General features: G+C 42.2%; 2 protein-coding genes across 2 annotated transcripts in view; one reads left to right on the top strand and one right to left on the bottom strand.

Annotated features, from left to right (window-relative positions):
• The window catches only part of hmcn1 (hemicentin 1), an 83,926-nt gene extending 74,306 nt beyond the window's left edge, over nt 1-9,620 (top strand). The window contains exons 84-107 of the mRNA XM_030727296.1: nt 54-188; nt 276-466; nt 556-637; nt 749-1,018; nt 1,276-1,446; nt 1,522-1,692; nt 2,058-2,228; nt 2,364-2,534; nt 2,648-2,818; nt 3,037-3,207; nt 3,312-3,458; nt 3,594-3,731; nt 3,822-3,943; nt 4,512-4,749; nt 4,832-4,894; nt 5,111-5,230; nt 5,363-5,497; nt 5,584-5,697; nt 5,887-6,012; nt 6,104-6,232; nt 7,314-7,682; nt 7,837-7,956; nt 8,112-8,238; nt 8,543-9,620. Coding sequence (XP_030583156.1) covers nt 54-188; nt 276-466; nt 556-637; nt 749-1,018; nt 1,276-1,446; nt 1,522-1,692; nt 2,058-2,228; nt 2,364-2,534; nt 2,648-2,818; nt 3,037-3,207; nt 3,312-3,458; nt 3,594-3,731; nt 3,822-3,943; nt 4,512-4,749; nt 4,832-4,894; nt 5,111-5,230; nt 5,363-5,497; nt 5,584-5,697; nt 5,887-6,012; nt 6,104-6,232; nt 7,314-7,682; nt 7,837-7,956; nt 8,112-8,238; nt 8,543-8,909 — 4,019 coding nt within the window. The 3' untranslated portion in view covers nt 8,910-9,620. The remainder of the gene's footprint in view (nt 1-53; nt 189-275; nt 467-555; nt 638-748; nt 1,019-1,275; nt 1,447-1,521; nt 1,693-2,057; nt 2,229-2,363; nt 2,535-2,647; nt 2,819-3,036; nt 3,208-3,311; nt 3,459-3,593; nt 3,732-3,821; nt 3,944-4,511; nt 4,750-4,831; nt 4,895-5,110; nt 5,231-5,362; nt 5,498-5,583; nt 5,698-5,886; nt 6,013-6,103; nt 6,233-7,313; nt 7,683-7,836; nt 7,957-8,111; nt 8,239-8,542) is intronic.
• A 1,489-nt stretch (nt 9,621-11,109) lies between these two features.
• arpc5b (actin related protein 2/3 complex, subunit 5B) lies at nt 11,110-15,771 on the bottom strand. The gene is made up of 4 exons (XM_030728099.1): nt 15,433-15,771; nt 14,733-14,805; nt 14,184-14,360; nt 11,110-13,271 (listed from the first exon to the last, which is right to left on the bottom strand). The coding sequence occupies exons 1-4, from the start codon at nt 15,570-15,572 to the stop codon at nt 13,209-13,211; spliced, it is 453 nt and encodes a 150-aa protein (XP_030583959.1). The 5' UTR covers nt 15,573-15,771; the 3' UTR covers nt 11,110-13,208.
• Nucleotides 15,772-23,450: the final 7,679 nt, after the last annotated feature.

Raw genomic sequence — 23,450 nt, forward strand, 5'->3', positions numbered from 1 at the left:
TTTCATTATTTTCTAATCTTTCTAAAAAAATTTCTGCCATTGATGCCATTTAGTTCACTATGATCAAATGAATGGTCACAGTGAGCTGCTGATTGAGAGAGTGAGCAAAGACGACTCCGGCACCTACACCTGTGTGGCACAAAATGACGTAGGAACCATCAAGTCACTAGCCTTTGTTTATGTCAAAGGTAAAAGCACGCTTTTGTGAATCATTTTGATGCTCCTTCATCTCTCATTTGCTGCTCTAAACTTGGCCAGATCTGCCTGTTTTTCAGAGCCTCCTATCATTGATGGGGACCTTCATGCCAACCACATTGAACCTCTGGGTGGTAATGCAATCCTGAACTGTGAGGTTCGAGGAGACCCACTGCCAACCATCCAGTGGAGCAAAAATGGAATAAATATCCAGATCAGCAACCGAATACGTCAACTGGACAATGGCTCCTTGGCCATCTATGGCACAGTGGTAGGAAAACACATGATGCTAAGACCTTATGTAATACAAAAATGAAGGATCATGTGGTTCAGTGATTTTATTTACAATCTGTGTGACAGAGTGAAGATGCAGGAAACTACATGTGTGTGGCGACAAATGATGCTGGTGTGGTGGAGAGAAGTGTCACACTTACCTTACACAGTGAGTGTTTGACTGTGTCGGTCTGCAGTAGTTTTAATCATAGCATTATTTTTAATGAAAATGCTAATTTTTCACAGTGGCAGATCTGATAGAAGCACACTGCTCTTCTAGGTGCACCCACAATCATTGCAGAACCCGTGGAGACAGTAGTGGATGCTGGCACTACAGCTGTGCTCAACTGTCACGCGGAGGGTGAGCCCACACCCATGATAGAGTGGTCCCGACAAGGGCGCCCCCTTCTGGGCAACATCCGCTTCTCTGCCTTATCTAACGGATCCCTCAGGATCAGCAGTGCCCAGAAGGAGGACACAGCTGAGTATGAATGTGTGGCCAGAAACTTGCTTGGATCAGTGATGGTCAAGGTCACTCTTACTGTACGGGGTGAGCAGTTTTTCATTGTACCACCTTTTTTTTCAGCTTCCATTTACTTTTGTAATAAATGTTTCGCCTTCTGGAAAAGGGAGAAATGATTGTCTCTCAAAAAGAGCTCAATTTTCAGCACTCAGAAATGGCAAAATCAGTGAAAGGTTAATGTGCTTTCAATATTTTAGTGTTTTTGTTCTCAATGAAAGAGAAAACAAAGACACGTTGAGTGGGACCTAATGCCAAATGGCAAAGTTTATTAATGTGTTTTACAGTCCACGGAGGCTTCTCAGAGTGGGCAGAGTGGGGTTCTTGCAGTGTGCCCTGTGGTGTTGGTACCCAGAAGAGGCTAAGGCAGTGTAACAACCCTTTACCTGCCAATGGGGGCCGTCACTGTGCAGGATCAGACACAGAGACACGCAGTTGTCAGGGAAAACCCTGTCCAGGTAAGAGTGTTTGCAAAGGAGACTGTATGCAAATGTCACATGTGGTACCAAATCTGTACTCTTGTACCTGGACAGTGGATGGCAAATGGTCAGAATGGTCTCTCTGGGAGGAGTGTTCACGTACCTGTGGTGAGGGCAACAGAACCAGGATCCGGACCTGCAGCAACCCTCCACCTCAGCATGGAGGCAGGCCATGTGAGGGAAAGACAGTGGAGGTCATCATGTGCAGAGTCAGACCATGTCCAGGTGAGAAAATGTATTTTCTCATAAGCTTGTGTTGTGCTCGCTGGTGTGTGTGTATGCATTGTGATTCATTAGTAACATTGATTGCCAAAAATTAGGAAAAGACCCATAAAACGAGACCACCCCTCAACCAAACAACCTCAAAGTCAACAATGTATTGGCATTTTTTTTTTAAATGGCATTTTTTAAAATTTTTTACGTTTTTTTTCAATGTTTCTCTTCCTTTCTGGTTTTTAGAAATGATTTTTCTTCTACTTTTAAACTTCAAATTTGTCACTGTTTTTTTATTTTTACAGCAGCAGTGTGTTGATTTATCCTGCTTTAAAATGTGTGTATATATAATTGACTGTAAACCTATGCTTTTATAGTGGGAGGTAACTGGGGCTCTTGGCTACAGTGGAGCCCGTGCAGTGAGACTTGCGGTAGGGGAATGCAGTCCAGGATCCGGCTGTGCAACAACCCTCCTCCAGCACATGATGGATTACAGTGTGTGGGCACAGACACCCAAACACAAATGTGCAAGCAGAAACCTTGTCCTGGTAAGGACAGGATAAAGCTTTGAGAAAAAATCTCAGCTCTGGCCTGGATGTTGGATTCATTACACAAATTACACAGATTTCAAATGTATCCAGAATGACTGAACTTTGTGATTCTTCTCTTCTTGTGTCCTCCAGTGGATGGAAAGTGGTCATCCTGGGTGAGCTGGGGAGCCTGCAGTGTTTCCTGTGGGGGTGGTACTAGACAGAGGACACGCCTCTGTGCCAGCCCCGCCCCTCAGCACAGTGGCAGACAGTGTGAGGGCAATGATGTGCAAATTGACTTCTGTAACAGCGACCCCTGCCCCAGTGAGTTATTTGAGCTGTTAATTACTGCTTTGATACTACTTCAGTCATTTCTATATCTGTGTATTGATCTCTTTTCTTTTGTGGATCTATCATTTTGCAATATCACGTGTTAGTTAGCGGTAACTGGGGTCCATGGAGCAGCTGGGGCAGCTGCAGCAAGACATGTAACGGAGGTCAGATGAGGCGCTACAGGACCTGTGACAACCCCAGACCTGCCTACGGTGGGAGAGCTTGTGCAGGAGCTGATACACAGATACAAAGATGCAGCACAGTCAAGTGCCCCGGTGAGTCAGCCCGTTTACAACTGCATCAGGGTCAGGGGTCATACAAGTGTCTAAAATGCTCCTGAAGTGATGTTTCTGTGACTTTTCAGTGTGTTACAAACTGTGTATTTTTATTGTTTTTAAGGTATCCCCAAAAAAGACTAAATTACCTCTTAAACTATTCTGTTTCTGAGATTTGTGTCTTGATGTTTACACTTGTCCTACTTGTATCCTTGCAGTTGACGGTAACTGGGGTCCATGGCAGCCATGGGGGGAATGTTCTGCTTCCTGTGGAGGAGGAGAGTGGACACGTGTTCGACTCTGTGACAGTCCGTCTCCAAGTAATGGTGGCCGGCCATGTCCAGGAGACTCTACTCAGCTGTCCAGGTGTAATACTCAAGCCTGCCCAGGTAAAGCATCTTTTAAAAGATGGCGTACATGATCAGCATGTGCATGTGTGGTCCTGTATGCATTTGTGGTATTTATTTTCTAAATACATTTTTCTTTTGATCAGGTGGTCCCCTGAGGGCCCGAGGAACCATTGTAGGGAATATTAATGATATTGAGTTTGGCATTGCCATCCTCAATGCCACCATCACCGAGAGCAAGTCTGACAGCAGAATCATCAAAGCCACAATCTCTAATGTACCAAGGACATTAGGTCAGTTTTACATTAGCTTGGTGTGAGTTTTCTCCTTTTAGATGTTATATGATGGACACTAAATCCTGCCTGCCTCCATCCAAAAGGCCACTGTTCTCTTGAACTCATAATAATTTTAAGACCTTTAAATTCAAGGTCCTGCAATGAGGAAGCTCATCTCCATCTTGAACCCTGTCTACTGGACCACTGCACATGAAGTTGGAGAGGCAGTCAACGGTTATACATTAACAGGGGGTATATTCAAGCGAGAGACACAGGTGGAGTTTGCCACAGGTAGGATTTCGTGGGCAGCGTGTGGAGTCATGTAATCTTTACACAAATGTGTGCTGTGTAAAGATATGTGACGTGATTATATGCTGCCAGGTGAGATCCTGAGGATGACTCATATTGCCAGGGGCCTGGACTCTGATGGAGCTTTGCTTTTGGACATTGTAGTGAATGGGCACATCCTTCAGCTGCCTTCACATGCTCACATCAGCATCAAGGTGAACAAATAAGCAATGGAAATATTAATACGTCACTTGTTTGGGGTATATCTGTACATCAAAGCCAATAAAATAGCAAATGGATTGTTTAAAGCATTTGAAGTTTGTCATCAGCACACTTTAGACATTAGAACATTTCATTTAGTGTGTCATTAAAAAGCAGATAAATAAAAATATACATATTTATTGGCCTGTTTATAATCAAAACCTATCAGTTGATATATATATATATTTAAAATGTGTTTTTTCTTACATTTCGGGCATCTTTGGGTGTTTCCAGTATAATTTAGAAGTCAGTTTAGAGATTTAAACCGTACGAGAGATACAGTAAAGTCTTCTGTTTAAAACAAGCATCACTTTATCATTATGTGCTTTTTTTTTTTCTTAGTCAAATATCATCTCTAAGCTTCCCACTAGCAAATCAAGGCCCTATCTTGTAAAATTAAGGTCAGACAGACAGTAAACTGTGTAAAGATGTTAATGTGTTATGAAAACTGTCAACAACTACTGTAAGTTACACAACAAAATTATAATAATCCCTCACATGCACACTGTTTTGTTTTTTCAGAACTACACGGAGGATTACATCCAGACGGGTCCAGGCCAGCTCTACGCTCTGTCCACTCGCATGTTCAGCATCGACAAGGAGAGCGTACCCTACTCCTGGAACCACACCATCTCCTATGACCTGTCCAAGGGGAAGATGCCTTACCTGGTGGAAACGCTGAAGGCCACAGCCATCAGTGCACTCTACCACCCACTGGAGGAGGTGTTGGAGTATAGCATACAAGCTAGTATCAACAAGGGTGAGCATAAAAAGATGTTTAAACTTATAATACTTGTTATGTTTACCAAACATAAGCTACATTTACACTTGCGTGACTCCAGGTGATCGCAGTAACCAGTGTCCTCGTGGCTTCACTTTGGTGGCTGCTGGGCCTTACTGTGCAGGTAAAATATACCCCACAACCCAAAACTGCCCTTAAAAAATTATGTATTGGATTCATAATTGCAGTGACTGAATGTTTAGAAATCACCTCTTTCTGATTGTTTCCATTTTCAATTCAATTCAATTTTATTTATATAGCGCCAAATCACAACAAACAGTCACCTCAAGGCACTTTGTATTGTAAGGTAAATCTATCTTCTATCTTTTCTGTGGGGCAGATGAGAATGAATGTGAGGTTGGAAACCCCTGTTCACATGCCTGCCACAACGCCATGGGCACCTACTACTGCTCCTGTCCCCGAGGCCTCACCATCTCAGCTGATGGGAGAACCTGTCAGGGTACAAAACACTCAGACACATACTGAACAACCTCAGAGTAAATTTAAGGATTATCAACACAGCAGTAAGTTAAGCCACTTACTGTTAAAACACTGCCAAACACTGTTAAGCCACTGCTCTCCTGTCTCTTAGACATCGATGAGTGTTCACTAGGTGGGAATGTGTGCCATGATGGACAAGACTGTGAGAACACCATTGGCTCTTACAGATGTGTCATGCGCTGTGGCCGTGGCTTCAGGAGAACAGCTGATGGGTACAGCTGTACAGGTCTGTCTACACATGTAACTAAGCATTCTTTTTTTTTTTTTATTGATTTGGCTTTCTAAAAATAGTGCATGCTGTTTGTTGCTCAGATGTGAATGAGTGCCAGGAGTCGAACCCATGCAATCAGCACTGTTTAAATACCGTTGGTAGTTATCGCTGTGCCTGCGAGCCAGGCTTTCATCTCAGGAACAGACGCTGCATAGGTGAGATATCTACTCCTCTCCATTAATGTTCTACATATAATAATAAAATATACGACTATATCTAGAACCTCAAACAGTATGCATGCTATATTTTGGCTGCAGTCATTTGAAGTTTAAATTCAAGCTTGCTTCCTTAAAGAATGTCATTTTATTTTGGATTTATTCCCTTTTTTTCTCTGTTTACTTCAGATATAAATGAGTGCAGGCAGAGGGTTTGCCGCTCTGATCAGCAGTGTAAAAACACACGGGGTGGTTACATCTGTATTGACCTGTGCCCCAGTGGTATGACCAAGGGTGGCAATGGAACATGCGTTGGTGAGTGTCCAGCTACCTTAAGCAAGGAGAACAATATTTATGTTCAGCACAGTGGGTTTGATGCATGTTGGTCTCTTGTGACCTGTTGTAGACATTGATGAGTGCAGAGATGGCACCCATCAGTGCAGATATAACCAGATCTGTGAGAACACCAGAGGCAGCTACCACTGTACCTGTCCACGTGGTTTCAGATCGCAGGGAGTAGGACGGCCCTGTGTTGGTATGTGTCTTCCTCTCTTTGTCAGCACATCATCAGCAGTGGCAAAATACGAATGGAATCCAGTACCGTTTAATATTTAAACACCCTGCAGGTGATACCTCCATTTGCAACCGTGTCATTCGGATTCATTTTGATTTCTTGCCCAAGCATAAAGTGTGTTGAGCAATAAAACAAAAGAAAATGCAGCGCTCTTTCCTTACATTTCCCATCAGCTTGCTTGCTTCTACAAGTGCACTTTCTTCTTTGTGACAGTGACTCACTTCTGTGGAAAGCCTAAAATAACTGCTTTCGTCTGCTGTTTACATCATATCATGCCACTGCTTGCTTACATGACCAAATGCTGCAAAACTGCTGATTAACTCTTTCCATTAAATGCAAAAAAAACCCCAATTTTGCTTTTTGCCAAAAAAAAAAAAAGTGCTGCATGATATCAGTCTTCAACAGTTTAAGATGATGCTGCGTTTTCTTGCCTACTGTGTTAGTTAGCTGCTAGGGAAAGGGTAAGGAAGGAAAGGAATAAATTAAGAAAAAAAATGTCTTTTTCCTTTGGTACACCAACCATAAAAAGACCAGCACCATCACCTCACAGCTATCACTCTGTTCTTTCAATTTCCTCCAGTTCTGATCTATCAAAGTGTTTCCAACACCTTTATGTTTGGGTCTGGCTGTTTCCTGGTGTCGCTTTGTGATGGCATACGTACCCTGTTTCCCCCTGAGACATTAACACTTGTCGCTGATGTCTGTTTTATATCTGATGTACTTCTTCAGATAAAATGTGAAATTTCTTCTTTTTTTTAAGTACATTTTTATATGAGGGTAACAATTCTCTCATTCAAATTAAACTTGTATGACTTTAGTTTCAATACATTTCTGTCTCACTGACATGAAAATGTATTGTTATACAGTGGGGTAACTTGCATATCCCCTTTTCTCCCCTCATCCTCATCTTTCTCCTCTATTTTCATGGCCTGCACCAACTCATGTGTTCCTCTCATCACTTTGTCCTTTTTCTTTACTTCCCTAACTTCACTTTGTCCTTCCATCTTTTCCTGGTGCTGGTCTTTCTTTGTGCTGAGGGCAGATATAAATGAGTGTGAGCGGCTTCCACAGCCTTGCGCCCACCAGTGCATCAACACTCCTGGCAGCTTCAAGTGCACCTGCCCTCCGGGACGCCACCTGCTGGGGGATGGCAAGTCCTGCGCTGGGCTCGAGCGGCTGCCCGGCTACGAAAGTTACTCATACAGTTACCGCACATCTCAATCCGCTCCTGGCCGCGGCTCCAGCCAGATGCTGTACCACAACTTGGCCTCCCAGAGCTACCACTCCTACGCAACCACCACAAGGGGGCGCTACAGGGGCCGTAGCCGCAGGGAGGCGTACATGCATTCCTCACATCAGGGGTTCCTCGTTTGTCAGCAGGGGTTTGAGACCAAGGGTCACCACTGCTTAGGTAACTATGGAGAAGAGGCAGGGTTGAGATGAGGGAGAGGAAAGTTCAGCATTTCATTTCTGCCTGAGAATTTGCTGTAAATATTGGACTGGGGAAAACTGATGTTTTCTGTATTTCTCTGTGGCTGTTTTTTGTGTGTGCACGACATCGAAAGACATCAACGAGTGTGACGTGAGGGACACCTGTCAGCACGAGTGCATGAACACACCAGGAAGCTACAGGTGTCTCTGTCCCGCTGGTTACCGCCTCATGACCAATGGCAAGACATGTCAAGGTGAGAGCCTTGGCCTGCTCGCTTCGTGCATCCACCTGTTCATTGCAACTTATTTAGTTTACCTTTAAATGAGTCAGCAAAGTGTTAGAACATGACCTGTGCTTACTGTAACATGTATGTAATCCTCTGTGATGAGCTGTCTGCTGTATCCACAGACACAGATGAGTGTCTGGAACAGAACATCCAGTGTGGAGTAAATCGAATGTGCTTTAACACGAGAGGAAGTTACCAGTGTATTGACACACCCTGTCCACCGAACTACCAGAGGGATCCAGTCACAGGGTAAACCTTAACAGAAATACATTTCCATCACTCAGTTAGGATTAGCCCGTTAAAGAGGTAAAACATGATCATTTTGAACTTTGAGACAAATTGTGTCGTCCTAAGTGAAAATAGATCCAATGAAGACAATTCACTACCAGGTCCTGGGTTTATCTCCAAGTAACTTTGGCACTGTTTATGGATGATATTGTGGCAGATTTCATCTTAAAATATTCTTCTTTCAGCTTCTCACATTACCTTTATTTGGCTGTTTTTCACATGAACTCACCCAACATCATAATCAACCAAAATCCATGTTTTGTAGATTTTGTCTCAGGAACTGCCAACCAAATGACCTGGAGTGTGCACTGAGCCCTTACGCGTTGGAGTATAAACTGCTGTCTCTTCCATTTGGCATCGCGGCCAACCAGGACCTCATTAGGTTGGTGGCCTACACACAAGATGGAGTGATGCACCCTAGAACCAGCTTCCTGGTGGTGGACGAGGATTTCACGTTACCCTTTGCTCTGCGAGATGAGAACCTAAAGGGAGTTCTGTTCACTACGAGGCCACTACGAGAGCCCCACACATACCGTATGAAGGTCCGAGCCTTGTCCTACAGTGACAATGGAGGGATTGAATACCAGACGACCTTCATTGTGTACATTGCTGTCTCTGCCTACCCCTACTGAGAGCACTTTAAATAACGAGTCATTGCATCCTCTGAGTGCACCGCCGCTAAAAGAGTGACATGGTGGTTTTAGACGAGTGACCACATCAGTAAACTGACTGGAAAAAGACATTTATCGAGCGTGCGAGAGACCAGTGGGTGCATACAGCCGTGAAGATGTAAGGAAGTAGAATTAAAGTGAATATCAAACAGGCCGCTGGATGTTTACAGGAGAAAACTTGGATAATATCAACTATTTATCAATTCTAATCCCTGGAAACCTTCCAAACCTCTCAGTCAGGACTCAGTTATTCAATATTTGTTCATTTCCTGCCTCTTCAGACTTATTTATAAGATAGATTAGATTTGACTCTTCAAAACCCAAACACCACTGGCTCAGAGAGTAGATTTCTAACCTATTTAAGACATCCTAGCTTCTCTTTCATTTACATCTACCTATTATTAACTTATTGGGGAAGGGCTAGAACATGAAAAATGAACAGGTTCCACCTTTGTGTAGTCCTTATGTCATCAGTTAACAAAGTGGAGGTGTCACTGTTCCGATTTGGTGCTCAGGTATTGGCCCATTATACACTCGAACGCCTCAGACAGAAATTCCATCAGCTGCTTCTCTGCATCATCAATGTAATGATCCATACAACAGCTGATGCCAAGATGTATTTTTTTTATGATTTGTACATAAGTTTTTCTCATAATGTACTTGTACTTATTGTATCCATTTTTTAATAAAAATGTAATAAATAAAGAAATGGACACCGAATTTAAAAATTGTATATGTGTACAGCACTGCTGCACAAAATGTCCCAGATTCTCATTAAGCATGTCACATTTGATGAAAATAATGGTAATCTAAATTACTATAAATAAAAGCCAAAGAAAATGGGTATAATCACCATCATCTACATGCTGTTGCTCAAAAATGTCAACTCAAGTGCAATCAGGACGAGCTGCGCTATTGTGAATTACACACCCACAGCTTGGTGGTGCTGGAAACATTCCTCCTAAATTTTGGTCCATACTGACATGATAGCGTCACACAGCTGCTGCAGATTTGCCAGCCGCACATCCATAATGGAAATCTACTAGATTGAGATCTGGTGACTATGGAGGCCATTTGAGTGCAGTGAACTCATCATGTTCAAGAAACCAGTTTGAGATGATCTGAGCTTTGAGACATGATGCATTATCCATATGTACTGTGGTCATGAAGGGACGGACATGGGCAGTAACAATACTCGGGGAGACTGTGGTGTTTAAATAGTGCTCAGTTGCTACTAAGGGGCCTAGAGTGTGCCAAGAAAACACCCCCCATACCATTATGCCACCATTACCAGTCTGAACTGCTGATACAAGGCAGGCTGGATCAATGCTTCTTTGCTCCAAATTCTGACCCTACAGCAGACCACCATTTTTACAGCCTTCTGTTGTCCAGGTTTGATGAGCCTGCGTGAATCGTAGCCTCAGTTTCCTGTTCTCAGCTGACAGGAATGACACCTGGTGTGGCATTCTGCTGCTGCTGGAGCCCATCCGCTGCAAGGTTCAACATGTTGTGTCCAGACATGTTCTTCTACATAATTTGGGTGCGGTGAGTGGTTATTTGACTTCCTGTTGCCTTCCTGTTAGTTCACAGCAGTCCACCCATTCTCCTCTGACAGCCGGCATCAACAAGGCATTTTCTCCCAGAGAACTGCTGCTTTTCTGCTTACTGGATATTTTCTCTTTTTCAGGCTATTCCCTGCAAACCCTAGAGATGGTTGTGCGGGAAAATCAAAGGAGATCAGCAGTTTCTGAAATAGGCAGACTGGCACCAACAAACACGTCATGTTCAAAGTCACTTAAATCATTTTTCTTCCTTATTCTGATGCTCTGTTTGAACTTAAGCAGGATCATGTCTACATGCCAAAATGCACACGATCTACTGATTAGAAATTTGGAGGAACAAGCATTTGAACAGGTGTACCTAATAAAGTGGTCAGTGAGTGATTATTTTGCAGTTGGTGTAAAGTGAAATTTTATTTTGTACAGTCACTCCAAACTGTGTTTTGGAAGTTGGATGCTTACTGTCCCTGTAGGGTATATTCCTAGGAATTAAAAGCTTTTTCCATCCTTAATTTTGGGCCCAAAATTGAACTTTTACATGTTTGATGTTTATGGGCCCTAACATGTGAAACAATCCAAAATAACCATGACAAAGCTAAGACCAGCATTCATACCTTTTATTTATTTTTGTCAAAAAAGCACAAACATAAAAAAGGAACATTTGTGTAAGGCAGTTTGTACATCAGTTTGGTATGCTCCACCACCATCTCACCCAGAAGAGCATCGCTGACTAGAAATACATGAAGTCGAACCGTTTTTGTTTTTTTCCTTTTTGTTTCCACGTGAATCTAGTCATTACTGCATTAGAGAAGGTATCCAATGTCTGGATGCATCATCACTGACGACAGTATTCAAACATGACAACCCATGTCCAAATAAAACAACTGTTGTGACTTGTGTTTTGTAAAAAGCAACACCTATTGAGAAAAGAAAAAAAAAAAACAATCTTTAAATAACCTTTACTGTGTGTTTGGAAATGAGCAGAAAGGAACTGAAAGCTGGAACTGAATCCATTTCATCACCAAGTCTGCACAATTTCACTGCAACACATGTTTCTTTCATGATCATCTATACTGTATGGTTAAGAAAAAAAAAATCCACCACTTGTTCTCTAACACACAAACTCAACTATATCACAAATGTAAGCTACATTATTCCATGAAAGCAAGAGAAAACATTTGGCAACACATCATCTACCTGATAAGGTGGATGAAAAATTTCACATTTCCAGCTGTTATATAAAATGTGTGAGAACTGATCTTTCTTTCTTTTACTATGAGATGCACCCTGTACGAAAGATGTGTTTTCTAAAAAAAAAAAATTATTTAACTCAGGACTGATAGAAAAGTTAGAACAATAAAAAAACAAATGACAGGTATGAAATGCTCGAGTGAATACTGAAAATCTCAAAAATGGGATCATGCAAGCAATTTTTTTAAAATTATCATCCCTCTCAGTTCACTAAGAAAACATTTATCCTCTTAGGTCATTGAGCACGTCAGACCTGCGGGCAGTGTTTCTAAATTGGACTGAGTGGAGTTTTGGCCACGAGGCAAAAAAAAAATCACCGTTACTCAAAACAATAACAAAACAAAGAGCATAATGTTTAATCCTTTTGTTAAATACTGAAAAAGTTATTTAAAAAAAAAAAAAAAAAAAAAGGGAGCGCATATTCTCTAGGTGGTGTGTTTGTCAGAGAGCACGCAGCTCCTATAAACAGTATCAGCAGAGCCACGTAATGCCCTGTTCAGTAGCAGAGGGAGCATCAGGGAGTCGCACATATGCAGGATGTGAGGAAACAAAGTGGGATTAATAAAGAGTGATGGTGGAGATGCATCGTGGATAATAATCCTTAACTGGAGCAGCATGAAAGGATAAATGACCCCTCTTCCTCCACCACCATTCCCTCAGGGGTAAATGGTGACATTACCCCACCCCTTGTGAGCAAATCCAGCACCCTCCATCTGTGACTGTGCTTTTCAAGCAAATCTCACTGCTTAAGTGTTACAGAGAGGGGCAGAGAGCCGGGCTTTCATTCCATCAGGAAGTATCTAATGATGATGTAAGACAGGAGGAGGAGGGAAACCAAACGCTCAGAGTTTCCTGAGAGAAACAAAGCTGAAACCTTCAGTGCAGGATGCAAAAATAAAAAATATGTGTGTTCCTATGAATGTGTGAGTACAGTGTGCAGCAGTGGTACCCAACCTTTCTGACAAATTGCATGGGGGTGGGGTGGGGGGGTGTACTCATTTCTACTGGTTTTGACCAGTAGTCCTATTTTATGTGATTAGACTATAAACAATTTTACATAGCAGAAAATGTGGCTGGTTGGGAACCACCGGTGTCTACACTGAGCACATTACTGTACATGAATGACATGGACAGAAGGGTTAACAGATCAGGGAATCAGTACAGACACATGGGGTACAAAATTATCTGTAGCACCCTGTGAGAAGTACGATTTAAGCTATGATCATGCACAGGACTCAACAGGAAAATCCATTTTTAACTTAATATGACCCAGATTGTATGTTTTTCTCTCTCTTTTTTTAAAGTCTTGCCTTGAACACATCTCATTGGGTTAAAAAATCTGTTTTTCCTGTTAGTCCTTATGCCATCTGTTACATAAACAGCATAACACAGTGCAACCCCCCACCCCCCCTTTAAATCTGTCAGTAATGTGGAGAGGGCCGCTCCTCTTTTACACCGTCTTCCTCGCTGTTAGCACCCTGACGATGCTTCCCACTCCTCCAGCTGCCAGAGCCTGAGAACACAGGAAAAAGAAGAGCAGGTTCAGGCTGATTTCCTCCTACAGGAACAGGGTCTTAGTTCACATCTCATCTTCAGAGATGGAGCCCATTTTAGCTGTTTTCACACTCAACTGGGAGAATGGGGTTACACAGTCTGCAGCCGCCCTTTCTCACATGAAGCACACTATAGGACATATTACATATTAGCTGCATTCTCACTATATGCACCTGACACTGATTTTGTAATATGAGGATGGCGAGTTAATGACCATTAACTCGCCATCTGATCTGACTGTGTCAAATATTTGCTTTCTCACATTCAGGCTGTAGTGCATGTGTGAAAAATGACTTGCCCACCAGAAACCAGCCTTCATATCCCCTAAACTATCTTAAAATACGATCCTGGTTTTCAGAAAGACAATATCCATACAGGGATTCATGGATAACTAAATGCCAATATTAATGTATTTTCAGAGCTAAAAATATATTTTTAAAAACTTTCCCAAGTCACTAGGACTCCAGAGGCTTGGACCATTTTATGTGTCAATGGAGAAGGCACTAATCTGCTCTATTACACTCAGTAATGAGCTGATTAAGAGTGATAAGAAAATACAGATTCTTTACATCAAGCTTACGAAATACTTTAAGTTAAGAACATAACGCCAGGCCTCCAACAGATTTTCATACACTAGTTTAGTGAAATTTAATCTAACATTGAAAAAGGTGGTGGTCTAAAGTTAAAACAGTGATGTGAAGCTAGCCTAACTAATGTGTTTAATAAGGTGAAAAACACAATTATCAGACATGTTGGGAGTTTGGGAAGTGGAGAGAGTATCAGTACAGAAAAGGTTGTATTTTTTTCATGCAGAAAAAGATTCCTCCTGTAACTCCATCATTAAATCTGACAGGGAGATGGAAACATTTACCTTTTCGTGCCACTGCAACAGGACCGCACTGCTGTTTTCTGACGGCCTCTCGAAGCCTTTGTAGATGTATTTCATCAGCAGGTCCACGCCGTTCTTGTCGAGCGACTGCACGCCTTTCTCGATGTCACTGCTCTTGAAGGCACTGAGCACCTTCAGCACCAGACCCTCCGCACGGTCCTTGCCAGGAGAGAGCAGACGGCTAAAGGCCAGAGTTGCTACACAGTTCAGTTAGTTTCAGTACTGGCACTAAAACGATCGAGCACTGCCACTAGTCTGTGACACTTCAGCTGGATTATCAGGAGAGTTATTTACTAAATTACAAAATTATTCCCAACCTAAGAACCTGAGCTGCACACAAACTGTTTTAAGGAACTTAAGATCTACTTATACATTTCCAAGAAAAACAACTCAAACTGTTTAAAGTTTGGAGAGAAAATGAAGAACAAAATGTACCTTCTAATATTACAAATCATGAGTCTAAGGGCTCTAAAAATGACCCCCACAAATGTGTTGGTGCTTGAAGCATTACTGGATGAAAACCGCGCTCACCTTGACGTTCTGGTTCTTTGTGTTGATTGGTGGGTTCTTCAGTACTGCATGTAAAGCCTCCATGAGATTTCCTGTGCAGGAAAGGTTAAGGAAGCATTACAGCAAAGACCCACCTCTGGATCACAACCGATGTAAAGGTAATTACTGGACATACAAGCACCAGCATATTAATAAGAAAAATAAATAAACATTCACAAGGGTTTTTTTTGTTTGTTTGTTTTTTAGGGGACCGGACGTGTTGATGAGTTTTGCTTTGACGTTTTGAGTTTCCTCTCTGGTGACATGAGCTGGGAGGACTTGCTCAATGGGGACGTGCAACACTTTCGAGCCGTATATGGCCTTAAAAAGCTGTGATTACCCTTCTGCGGGATGCTGAGTTTACAACACCCTAAATGTACCTGCTGCTTCAGAGAGAAAACAGATCCCAGCAGGTTTTGTGAGGCTGGATGGAGATGCATGCCAGCTTGTTCCCTACAGACTGCCTGTTCACTCTTGGATCAGAATCCCTGGAATGCGACTGTCAGGCGAGTCAGGACAGTAACCGGCCTGCTAGCAAAACGCCCATCCATTCAGTTAGCACCCGCAAAAGCCTGATGATTAAATGTGCGGATAAATCTGAGCCCTACACGCACACTGCGCCACTTTCAACCAGCACATCGTGTAGGCTAAAGGGAGGGCTAGCTAATTTTGTAAAGGATATTGTCTGATGAGTGAATCCACCTCTGCCTCGTCAGGACCCAGCTGATTTTCTCCTCCGTCCTCCTCGTCCACAAATTTGTTCTCGTCGTACTCGTCCACGTCCACTCGCCTGAAGCGGGCGGACACGGTGTTCTTCGACATGTCGGCGACGCCTCGGGTGATTTATCTTAAACCAAAAAAAAGAAAAAAGGAAGAAGCGTTCACGTTCTGCAGTGTTTTTCTTTGATACGGGCTGTCACTGGCAGACAGGCGGCTTCCTGACTTCCCGTTCTTTCCTCCTCGCCGTTGTTTTGACTTCCGCTGACTCAACGACGCCCCGCGGCCGAAATGTGCACCTGCAGGTCGGTGGCCTGTTTTGGCCGCCAGAGGGAGCTCAAACCAAAGAAATAGAACCCCGGTCAGCGAGCAGAACACTGGTCGCTATGCTGCTCAAACAAACAAATAATTAAATAGATTAAGATTAAGATAGTGTTTATTCGTCACATGCACAGTTATACACAGTACAATGCACAGTGAAATGTATTTTGTACCTGCAACCATATATACACACACATATAAATAAGAAGAATAAAAATAATCACACTATACACTATACTCTATATACTATACACTATACACACTTTTACATGGAATTATAGATTATAAATTATAATATTTACATTGTGCAATAATGGTCCAGTTAGGGCTCAGAGTTGAGCAGACGGATGGCTTGTGGGTAAAAACTCTTCTTCAACCTTTCAGTCTTAGCCCTCAGGCAGCGGTAACGCCGGCCTGATGGGAGCAGGGAGAAGAGAGAGTGTCCGGGGTGGCTGGGCTGTTTTAGGATCTTCATGGCCCTCAGCCTGCACTGCTTGGTGTAAATGTCCTGCAGGTTGGGGAGGGTGGTTCTGATGGTCCGTTCAGCTGAACGAACCACCCTTTTTAGGGCCATGAAGTCCTGCTTGGTGCAGTTTCCCATCCAGGTGGTGATGCTCCCACGCACGATGCTCTCGATGGTGCAGGTGTAAAAGTTCCTGAGCACCTTGAGTGGGAGCTTGAAGTCTCTCAGCCGCCTGAGGAGGTAGAGACGCTGTCTGGCCTTCTTCACAGTGATGTTTATGTGATGAGTCCAGGACAGGTCCTGTGAGATGGTCACTCCCAGGCATTTGAAAGTGTCCACTCTTTCCACCTCAGCACCACTGATGACAAGTGGATGGTAGTCCCTCTGCTGCTTCCTGCTGAAGTCCACAATCAGTTCCTTCGTTTTGCTGACGTTGAGCAGGAGGTGGTTCTCCTGGCACCAGTTCTCCAGGCGGGAGACCTCTCTCCTGTAGGCTGTCTCCTCATTGTGGGAGATCAGTCCCACAACAGCAGTGTCGTCAGATAAATGTCGTCAGATAAATAAATAAATAAGTTAACAGTTTAACAACTTTTAGTTTTGATTTTGAATCCAGCCCTATAAGGGTTGATGATTTTGGTTTACACCGACCTTTGTTACCTTTGTTCTCAACAAACTTTAGAACTCAATGTTAATAAAAAAATTTTTAAATCCTTCAGTTTTTTTTTTTTTTGTTTGTTTGTTTTTTTGAGCAGCATGTTTTAATCTACCTACCCATGGGGTGTTTGACTTACAACAACAAAAGCAAAAAGCTCACAAAGTGTTCTAGTACATCTTACTATTAAACAAAAGCATTAGTAGTGTAAGTGTAACATTTATCTCCCTAGGCCATATTTTTCATTTTCCTTCAAAAATCTCTCTTCCCTAGTGTCCCCTATGAACTTCTGTGTTTATAGCCCTGCTTTTATTAGGGCCCGAGCACGAACTGTGCGAAGGCCCTATTGTAATTGCTTCGTTTATTATTATTTTTTTTTTTTTTTTTTTTTTTTTTTTTTTTTTTTTTTTTATTATTATTATTCAGGCAAATGAATTGGCTTTTTGGGGGCTTTATCATATTCAAAAACTCATGAAACTTTGCACATGCGTCACACCTGGTGAAAATTTAAGTATTTTAATGGGCTCGGGCAAGGGCGCGCCCAAATGGCTCGCTAGCGCCCCCTAAACTGGAGCCCCACCGCTGTGTTTCACGTACATGAATGAAACTTCATACACATGTATATCATGTCCAGGCGCACAAAAAATCCTCTTGGAGCCATGCCCTAAACCCAACAGGAAGTCCGCCATTTTGAATTAATTATGCAAATTTGGCGATTTGCAGCCCTCACACTTTTTCTAATAACTCAGAGGTTTTAGACGTTATCATCTTCATATTTGGTTTGTCTAACCTACACCCCCAGGGGAATCTAAATCTCGAAAATGGTGAGTTTTTGCCAAGGGGGAGGGGTCCTTATGCCCCTTTGAACTTTGATCATTCGCCATGAAATTTTGATTGCCTCTCATTCATACCTACATGATCCAATGTGCATCAAACTTCTCCAGTAGGATGAGGGTGCCCCCCTGAACACATACATATGACAATATTTAATATCAGTCGCAGCGCCACCTAGTGGGAACAGGAAATGTCATATTTTACACTTGGAGGTCCAGCTCCAAGGTGGTTTAGCAGAACCATCTCAAATTTCACCTGGAAAGCCTTAAGAAGTTGGACTTACTGTGTTTTTAAAACTGTGACTTTTTGACAAAAGGGCGTGACCCTTATGGGACGGCAAAGTTCGATGATTCGCCATGAACACAAAAATGGCTGTAACTCAAAGCCAACTTGCCCAATCTGGCTCAAACTTCAGTGGTGTGATAAGCATGCTGCCCTGAACACATTCATATGCATAAAGTCCATAAACGTTAGAGCGCCGCCTAGTGGCAGCTCGGAATATCTTAAAATAGCATGTTTTTTGAGTAGCCCCGGAGCTACGTTTTATCTACATGTATGAAAATGTACAAGCTCATGTAACATACTAAGACGTACAAAAAAGTCTCTTGGACCCATACCCCAAACCCTACAGGAAGTCGGCCATCTTCAATTGAAGGTGTCAATTTTTGCGATTTCCACGCCTGCTATTTGAACGAACTCGTCCTAGGGCATTTCACCCACTGACACCAAATTGGCTCCAGATCATCTACACAAGTAGCCCATCAAATATTGTGGAAATCTTTACAAAATATTAAACGGCCTTGTCACACCAGGCCATTAAATTTGGCCTTTGTTTTTCTCCCTCACCACCAAAATTGTTTGTGCACTTGTTCGCACATGCTTTGTCTGATCAGGCTGAAAATTTAATCACTCATGTACACACCCAGGCTGAATCCATAACTACAGATTCAAGACTGTAGGCGCAATAGCGCCCCCTACAGAAGCAAATGAAAATTTGTATGACCGTCCACAGAATTAGTTTTGCTCTGAAATACATGAAATATCTTTCACCATTCCTTACAAAATCCTCATCTATTTGATAAGCCTCCTGCCCTGAACACATTGATATGCATAAAGTCCATAAACGTTAGAGCGCCCCCTACTGGCAGCTTTAAATATCATAATATACCATGTTGTTTAGCTAGCCCCTGAGTTACATTTTATCTACAGCTCTGAAATTTTGCACACTCATGTAACATCCTAAGACATACAAAAAAGTCTCTTGGAGCCATACTCCAAACCCTACAGGAAGTCCAGCATCTTCAATTGAAAGTGTCAATTTTTGCCATTTTCAGGCCTGCTATTTGAATGAACTCCTCCTAGGGCATTTCACCCAGTGAGACCAAATTGGCTCCACATCATCTAGACAAACAGCCCATCAAAAAAGTCAATCAGACCCATGCCCTATTTTGCATGCTGGAGCCGTGACCACACCCCCAAATATTCCATTGCGTCTATGCCGAGAGCAAAAGATACCTTTTCCTATAAAAGAATTCAACTTTCTAGAGACCCATCACGATCACAAAACCTCCGAGTGCGGCACGGGTCGACGAGCGCCACAGGTCGACGCGCGCGGAGTGCGAGGGCCCGATATCACCGCTTGCGGTTTTAATTTTGTTTTTGTTTTTTTGTTTTTTTTTTTTAATATCATATCAGAAAGAAAGAAAGAAATTTGGGATGATTTGAAAAATTGTGCATTTGTGGAAATAATTTTATTCTAATTTTTTTTTAACCTTTAATATACATTATTAATAGAAGGAAATTTCCTGCTAACACACACATTCATAAAAAGTGGCTTTCACAGTGTTCGTATCAGTTCCAAGAAGAACAAGAGAGCATTTTTACTGTTAAAAACAAAACAAAAGCAACAACAACAGGAACAACAACAGAAATGCTATGGAGCTTTGACACACATTCACTGCCACTTTATTAAGAATACCTGTTTATTAGGCAAATATTTAATCAGCTAATCACACGGCAGCAACTCAATACATTTAAGCATGTAGACGTGATCAAGAGACACGCTTAAACACAAAGTTCAAACTGAGCATCAAAATGAGGAAGAAAGGTGATATAAGTCACTTTGAATGTGGCATGGTTGTTGGTGATGAACTGGTCTGATTATTTCAGAAACTGCTGATCTGCCGAGATTTACCTGCACAGCCATTTCTAGGATTTACAGAGGATGGTTGGGAAAAGAGAAAATATCCAGTGAGCAGCAGTTCTCTGGGTGAAAATATGTTATTAATCCCTGAAGTCAGAGGAGAATGGGCAGACTGATTCGAGTTGATAGGAAAGCAACAGTAAGTCAGGCTTGTTTGTAACCAGGCCTTACAAACAAGATTGGCAGAAGAGCACGTCTGGATGCACAACATGCTGAACTCTGAAACGTATGGGCTACAGCAGCAGAAGAGCACACCAGGTGTCTCCTGTGTGTCCTGTCAGGTAAGATCCAGAAACTGAGGCTACAATTCCCACAGGTTTACCAAAACTGGACAAAAGGTGGCACTGGTGCCCAAACTATGAAAACTGCAATATTTCTAATTATTCATGTGTTCTGTTGAAGAAGATCATTAAGAGTGGCATCAAGCCTGGAATATATGAAATAACCAGAGAGCCTGTGTTATATCTGAAGGGGTTTATCCTAATGCAATAAATGTGAATAACTGAATCAATAAATGCAAATACTGGCTCAGCACAGACTAAACAATGCACACATTCACCGTGGCCTTTATGTGTGCGATACTCCTGCAGTGTATCTGTGTAATTCACCCCTGGGATTACACGGGTTTGATAGGATCCAGATGTTTCTGCTAAACCTGGGGGTCTGCTGGAACCCAGTGCTGTGCGTGATGAGTCACTGTCCGTTGACTATTTCGCTACTGTGGTAGAAGAATTTATTCAAATGGATTTGTAATCAGTGTCCTGCAGTAATTCCACTGCCCACAGCTTCAATTCCGAGATCCGGAGGTCTTCATACGTCATATGAAAGAACATTTTTTCTCCTTGCAGGAAATAAGCCCAAATTTCCATGTTACTAATACACACACTCATCACATTACAGAAACAATTAGGATTAAATGCAAACTGTAGTGTCTGCTTGTCAAATTCCAAGACAAATGCAGGGAGGCTTTGTTGCCTTTTGAAACCCAATATGAGCTCATATTGAATATTGGCTAATAGTCCTGTGATGTTTCCAGGGATAATTGGCAGGAATTTCAATGCTACCGATCCCAACCAAAAGAAAGTAGTTCATAACACACAGGCCTTTTCTGGGAAAGCAAGTAACCAGGACACACCTATGTTTCATCAATGCCTTTTATTTTTTGTTAGAAATTCGATCTTTTTCTGGCCTGTCTAGACTGCCCCAAGAGGAAAAAGGATAACACTGCCTATTTTCCTTACACGTCCACCTACCCAGAGAGGTATGAGAAAGCGTCAGTCACTGTACTGGAAGAAGCGAGGCGGCACAATTGCAAGACATTAACAGCCCCCCCCCCCCCCCCCCCCCCCCCCCCCCCCCTTCCCCCTCAAGAGACTCCCCACGCACAAAAAAACAGACATGCACGTTTTCTTTTCCTATCTCATTCCTTACGTTTCTTCCACTCCCTTCCCCTCTCTGCCTCACACACACACAACCAGGAATGAACTGGTCATGAGTGACCTCATTTTTGGAGTGCCCTGACCTGTCTGTGCTGTGTGAACGACTCAGCACATAGAAAGGGGAGGATACAGGTACATGTATGACATTTATGTTTATCTGCAAATTAACAACCCCTGAAAAAAGTTCCACGTGGAGTCCCTATCAGGCAAGTGGGCTCTGAGGAAGAACTAAACCCTGAAACGACCTCTGAAAACATGCCTACATCCTCCAGCTTTTAGAGTCTGGGCAAATCTGTTGGGCACCTGGCCAGGTGTTTCCATGCCAGAGGAAGGGACTAACAGAATAGCAAACTATCCTAAGCACTTAATTAGTACTCTCACATGAGGGGAATATTGCTCTTGGATGATGATTTAATTGGGGAATGTAATAACTGAGTGGGTGCTTTGTTGGGGCAGGTCTCTAAGACACTTTGCGGTTTTCTTTACCATGTAGGTCAAAGTGAATCTTTCTGTCATGTTTTGTAACATCACCGCTTTGAGATCTATTGAATGGCATGATTCAACATTTCTCAAATCAAATTTTAAATGTGCTCTGATTTAAAACCTGAGCTGTAAAATCATTTAATCGATTTTCAGCTCTCTTGACAGGAATCAATATTCCCCTCATGTTGAGTAATGTTTTCACAAGGACAATTTTATTTGGTAAAAGGAACTTATAAGTAATCAAGGAAGTAGCCCTTATGAAGTCATCCAATAGTAACTATCAGGAAAACTCCATTTATCGCTAAAAAAACTGAGTAATCTCAGTAGGTAACTATAAATTAAGCTGCCAGCATAGATGTACAGATAACATTGGACTCCTTTTTTTCCAGTGAATGTAGGTGACCAAGCGCATCTGTTCATGTTCAGTGGTGCATGTTCTAAAGTAGAATATTCAGTAATGAGTCAAAAACAGTACTTTAGAAATAAAGTGCTGCAAAAGACAGATTAAAAATGGAGGCATTGTTTTCTGTGATGCAGACTGTGTAAACACCCAGAGATAACAATGCTGACACTATCAGTGTTATTTGCTCAGAAGTTAGAATGCAGACTCTAGACTCACAAGACATTTCGTGACTTTTTTTTTCAAAGCCCAAGTGAGTGTTAACTGTTATATAGAAAATAATGCAAATGTAACCCTTGTGACATGCGCAGCAAGGTTAAAAACCTCTCCATATCCTCAAAGTGGGCTGCTTTAGTAATGTTAAAGATAACGATGGAAAGAGGGATGGGAATGTGTTTTTCTTGTAATTCCAGTCACTACAAGCTGATTTCTGAGGCATTTATTTGCAGATGTTATGAAACGGCATCCCTGAGGGCAAAATTGAGTAAATTCTTTATAAGGTGGTTTGTTAGCTCCACATTTTCAGCACCGTCTTTCAACTGGGCCAGTTTCAGAGAATTTTTTTTAAACAACTTAACACTAACCTATAAGTCTTTCACAGGTCTACCATGCTGCACCTAACTCAAGGGATGAACCAGTATTGTCACAACTTAGCAAAGAACAATTGTAACTATTTTAAACTATCTCTGGGCACTTTGTTACTTGCAGCCTTTTGCAGCGTTCACATTTCTTTGAGTCTATGAAAACATAACACAGTTTGACAGCATAAAATAGTATTTTCGCACCAATGAGGTGATTTCAAAAGAGCTATTAGTTGAAAATTTGACATATCTTGGCATGGTGTGAAGTGTGTCCTTTAAAGAATTTCAAAACTGGACAAGCAGGGGGCAAAAGAAGTGGCACACCTAAAAAAGTATCTGCAACCGATGAACAGTACCTGGAAATCATGTTCTTAAGAAACAGGAAAAATCCAGCAAAGCTTTGCCACAGGATGTGGGAGATGCTGTCTCCACCTTCAGCTGATTCATCTACAGTTCACTGAAGCCTCATCAGAAATGGTTTCAGTGGAAGGGTGGCTGTCATGAAGCTATTCTTAAGGAATGGAGACAGGGAGAAAAGACTGAGCTATGCTAAATTACACAAGAACTGGACTGAAAATCAATGGTAACATGTCTGATGGAGTGAATC

Source organism: Archocentrus centrarchus, chromosome 4, assembly GCF_007364275.1.
Source record: "Archocentrus centrarchus isolate MPI-CPG fArcCen1 chromosome 4, fArcCen1, whole genome shotgun sequence".
Taxonomy (NCBI): domain Eukaryota; kingdom Metazoa; phylum Chordata; class Actinopteri; order Cichliformes; family Cichlidae; genus Archocentrus; species Archocentrus centrarchus.

Bases quoted from the DNA above. Each gene is read 5' to 3' on its own strand.
- arpc5b (XM_030728099.1), bottom strand. From the start codon at position 15,572: ATGTCGAAGAACACCGTGTCCGCCCGCTTCAGGCGAGTGGACGTGGAC. The intron at 14,361-14,732 runs GTGAGCGCGGTT...TCTCCTGGCAAG, and splicing joins CAAAGAACCAGAACGTCAAG to GACCGTGCGGAGGGTCTGGT. The intron at 13,272-14,183 runs GTAAATGTTTCC...CTGTGTTCTCAG, and splicing joins TGTTGCAGTGGCACGAAAAG to GCTCTGGCAGCTGGAGGAGT.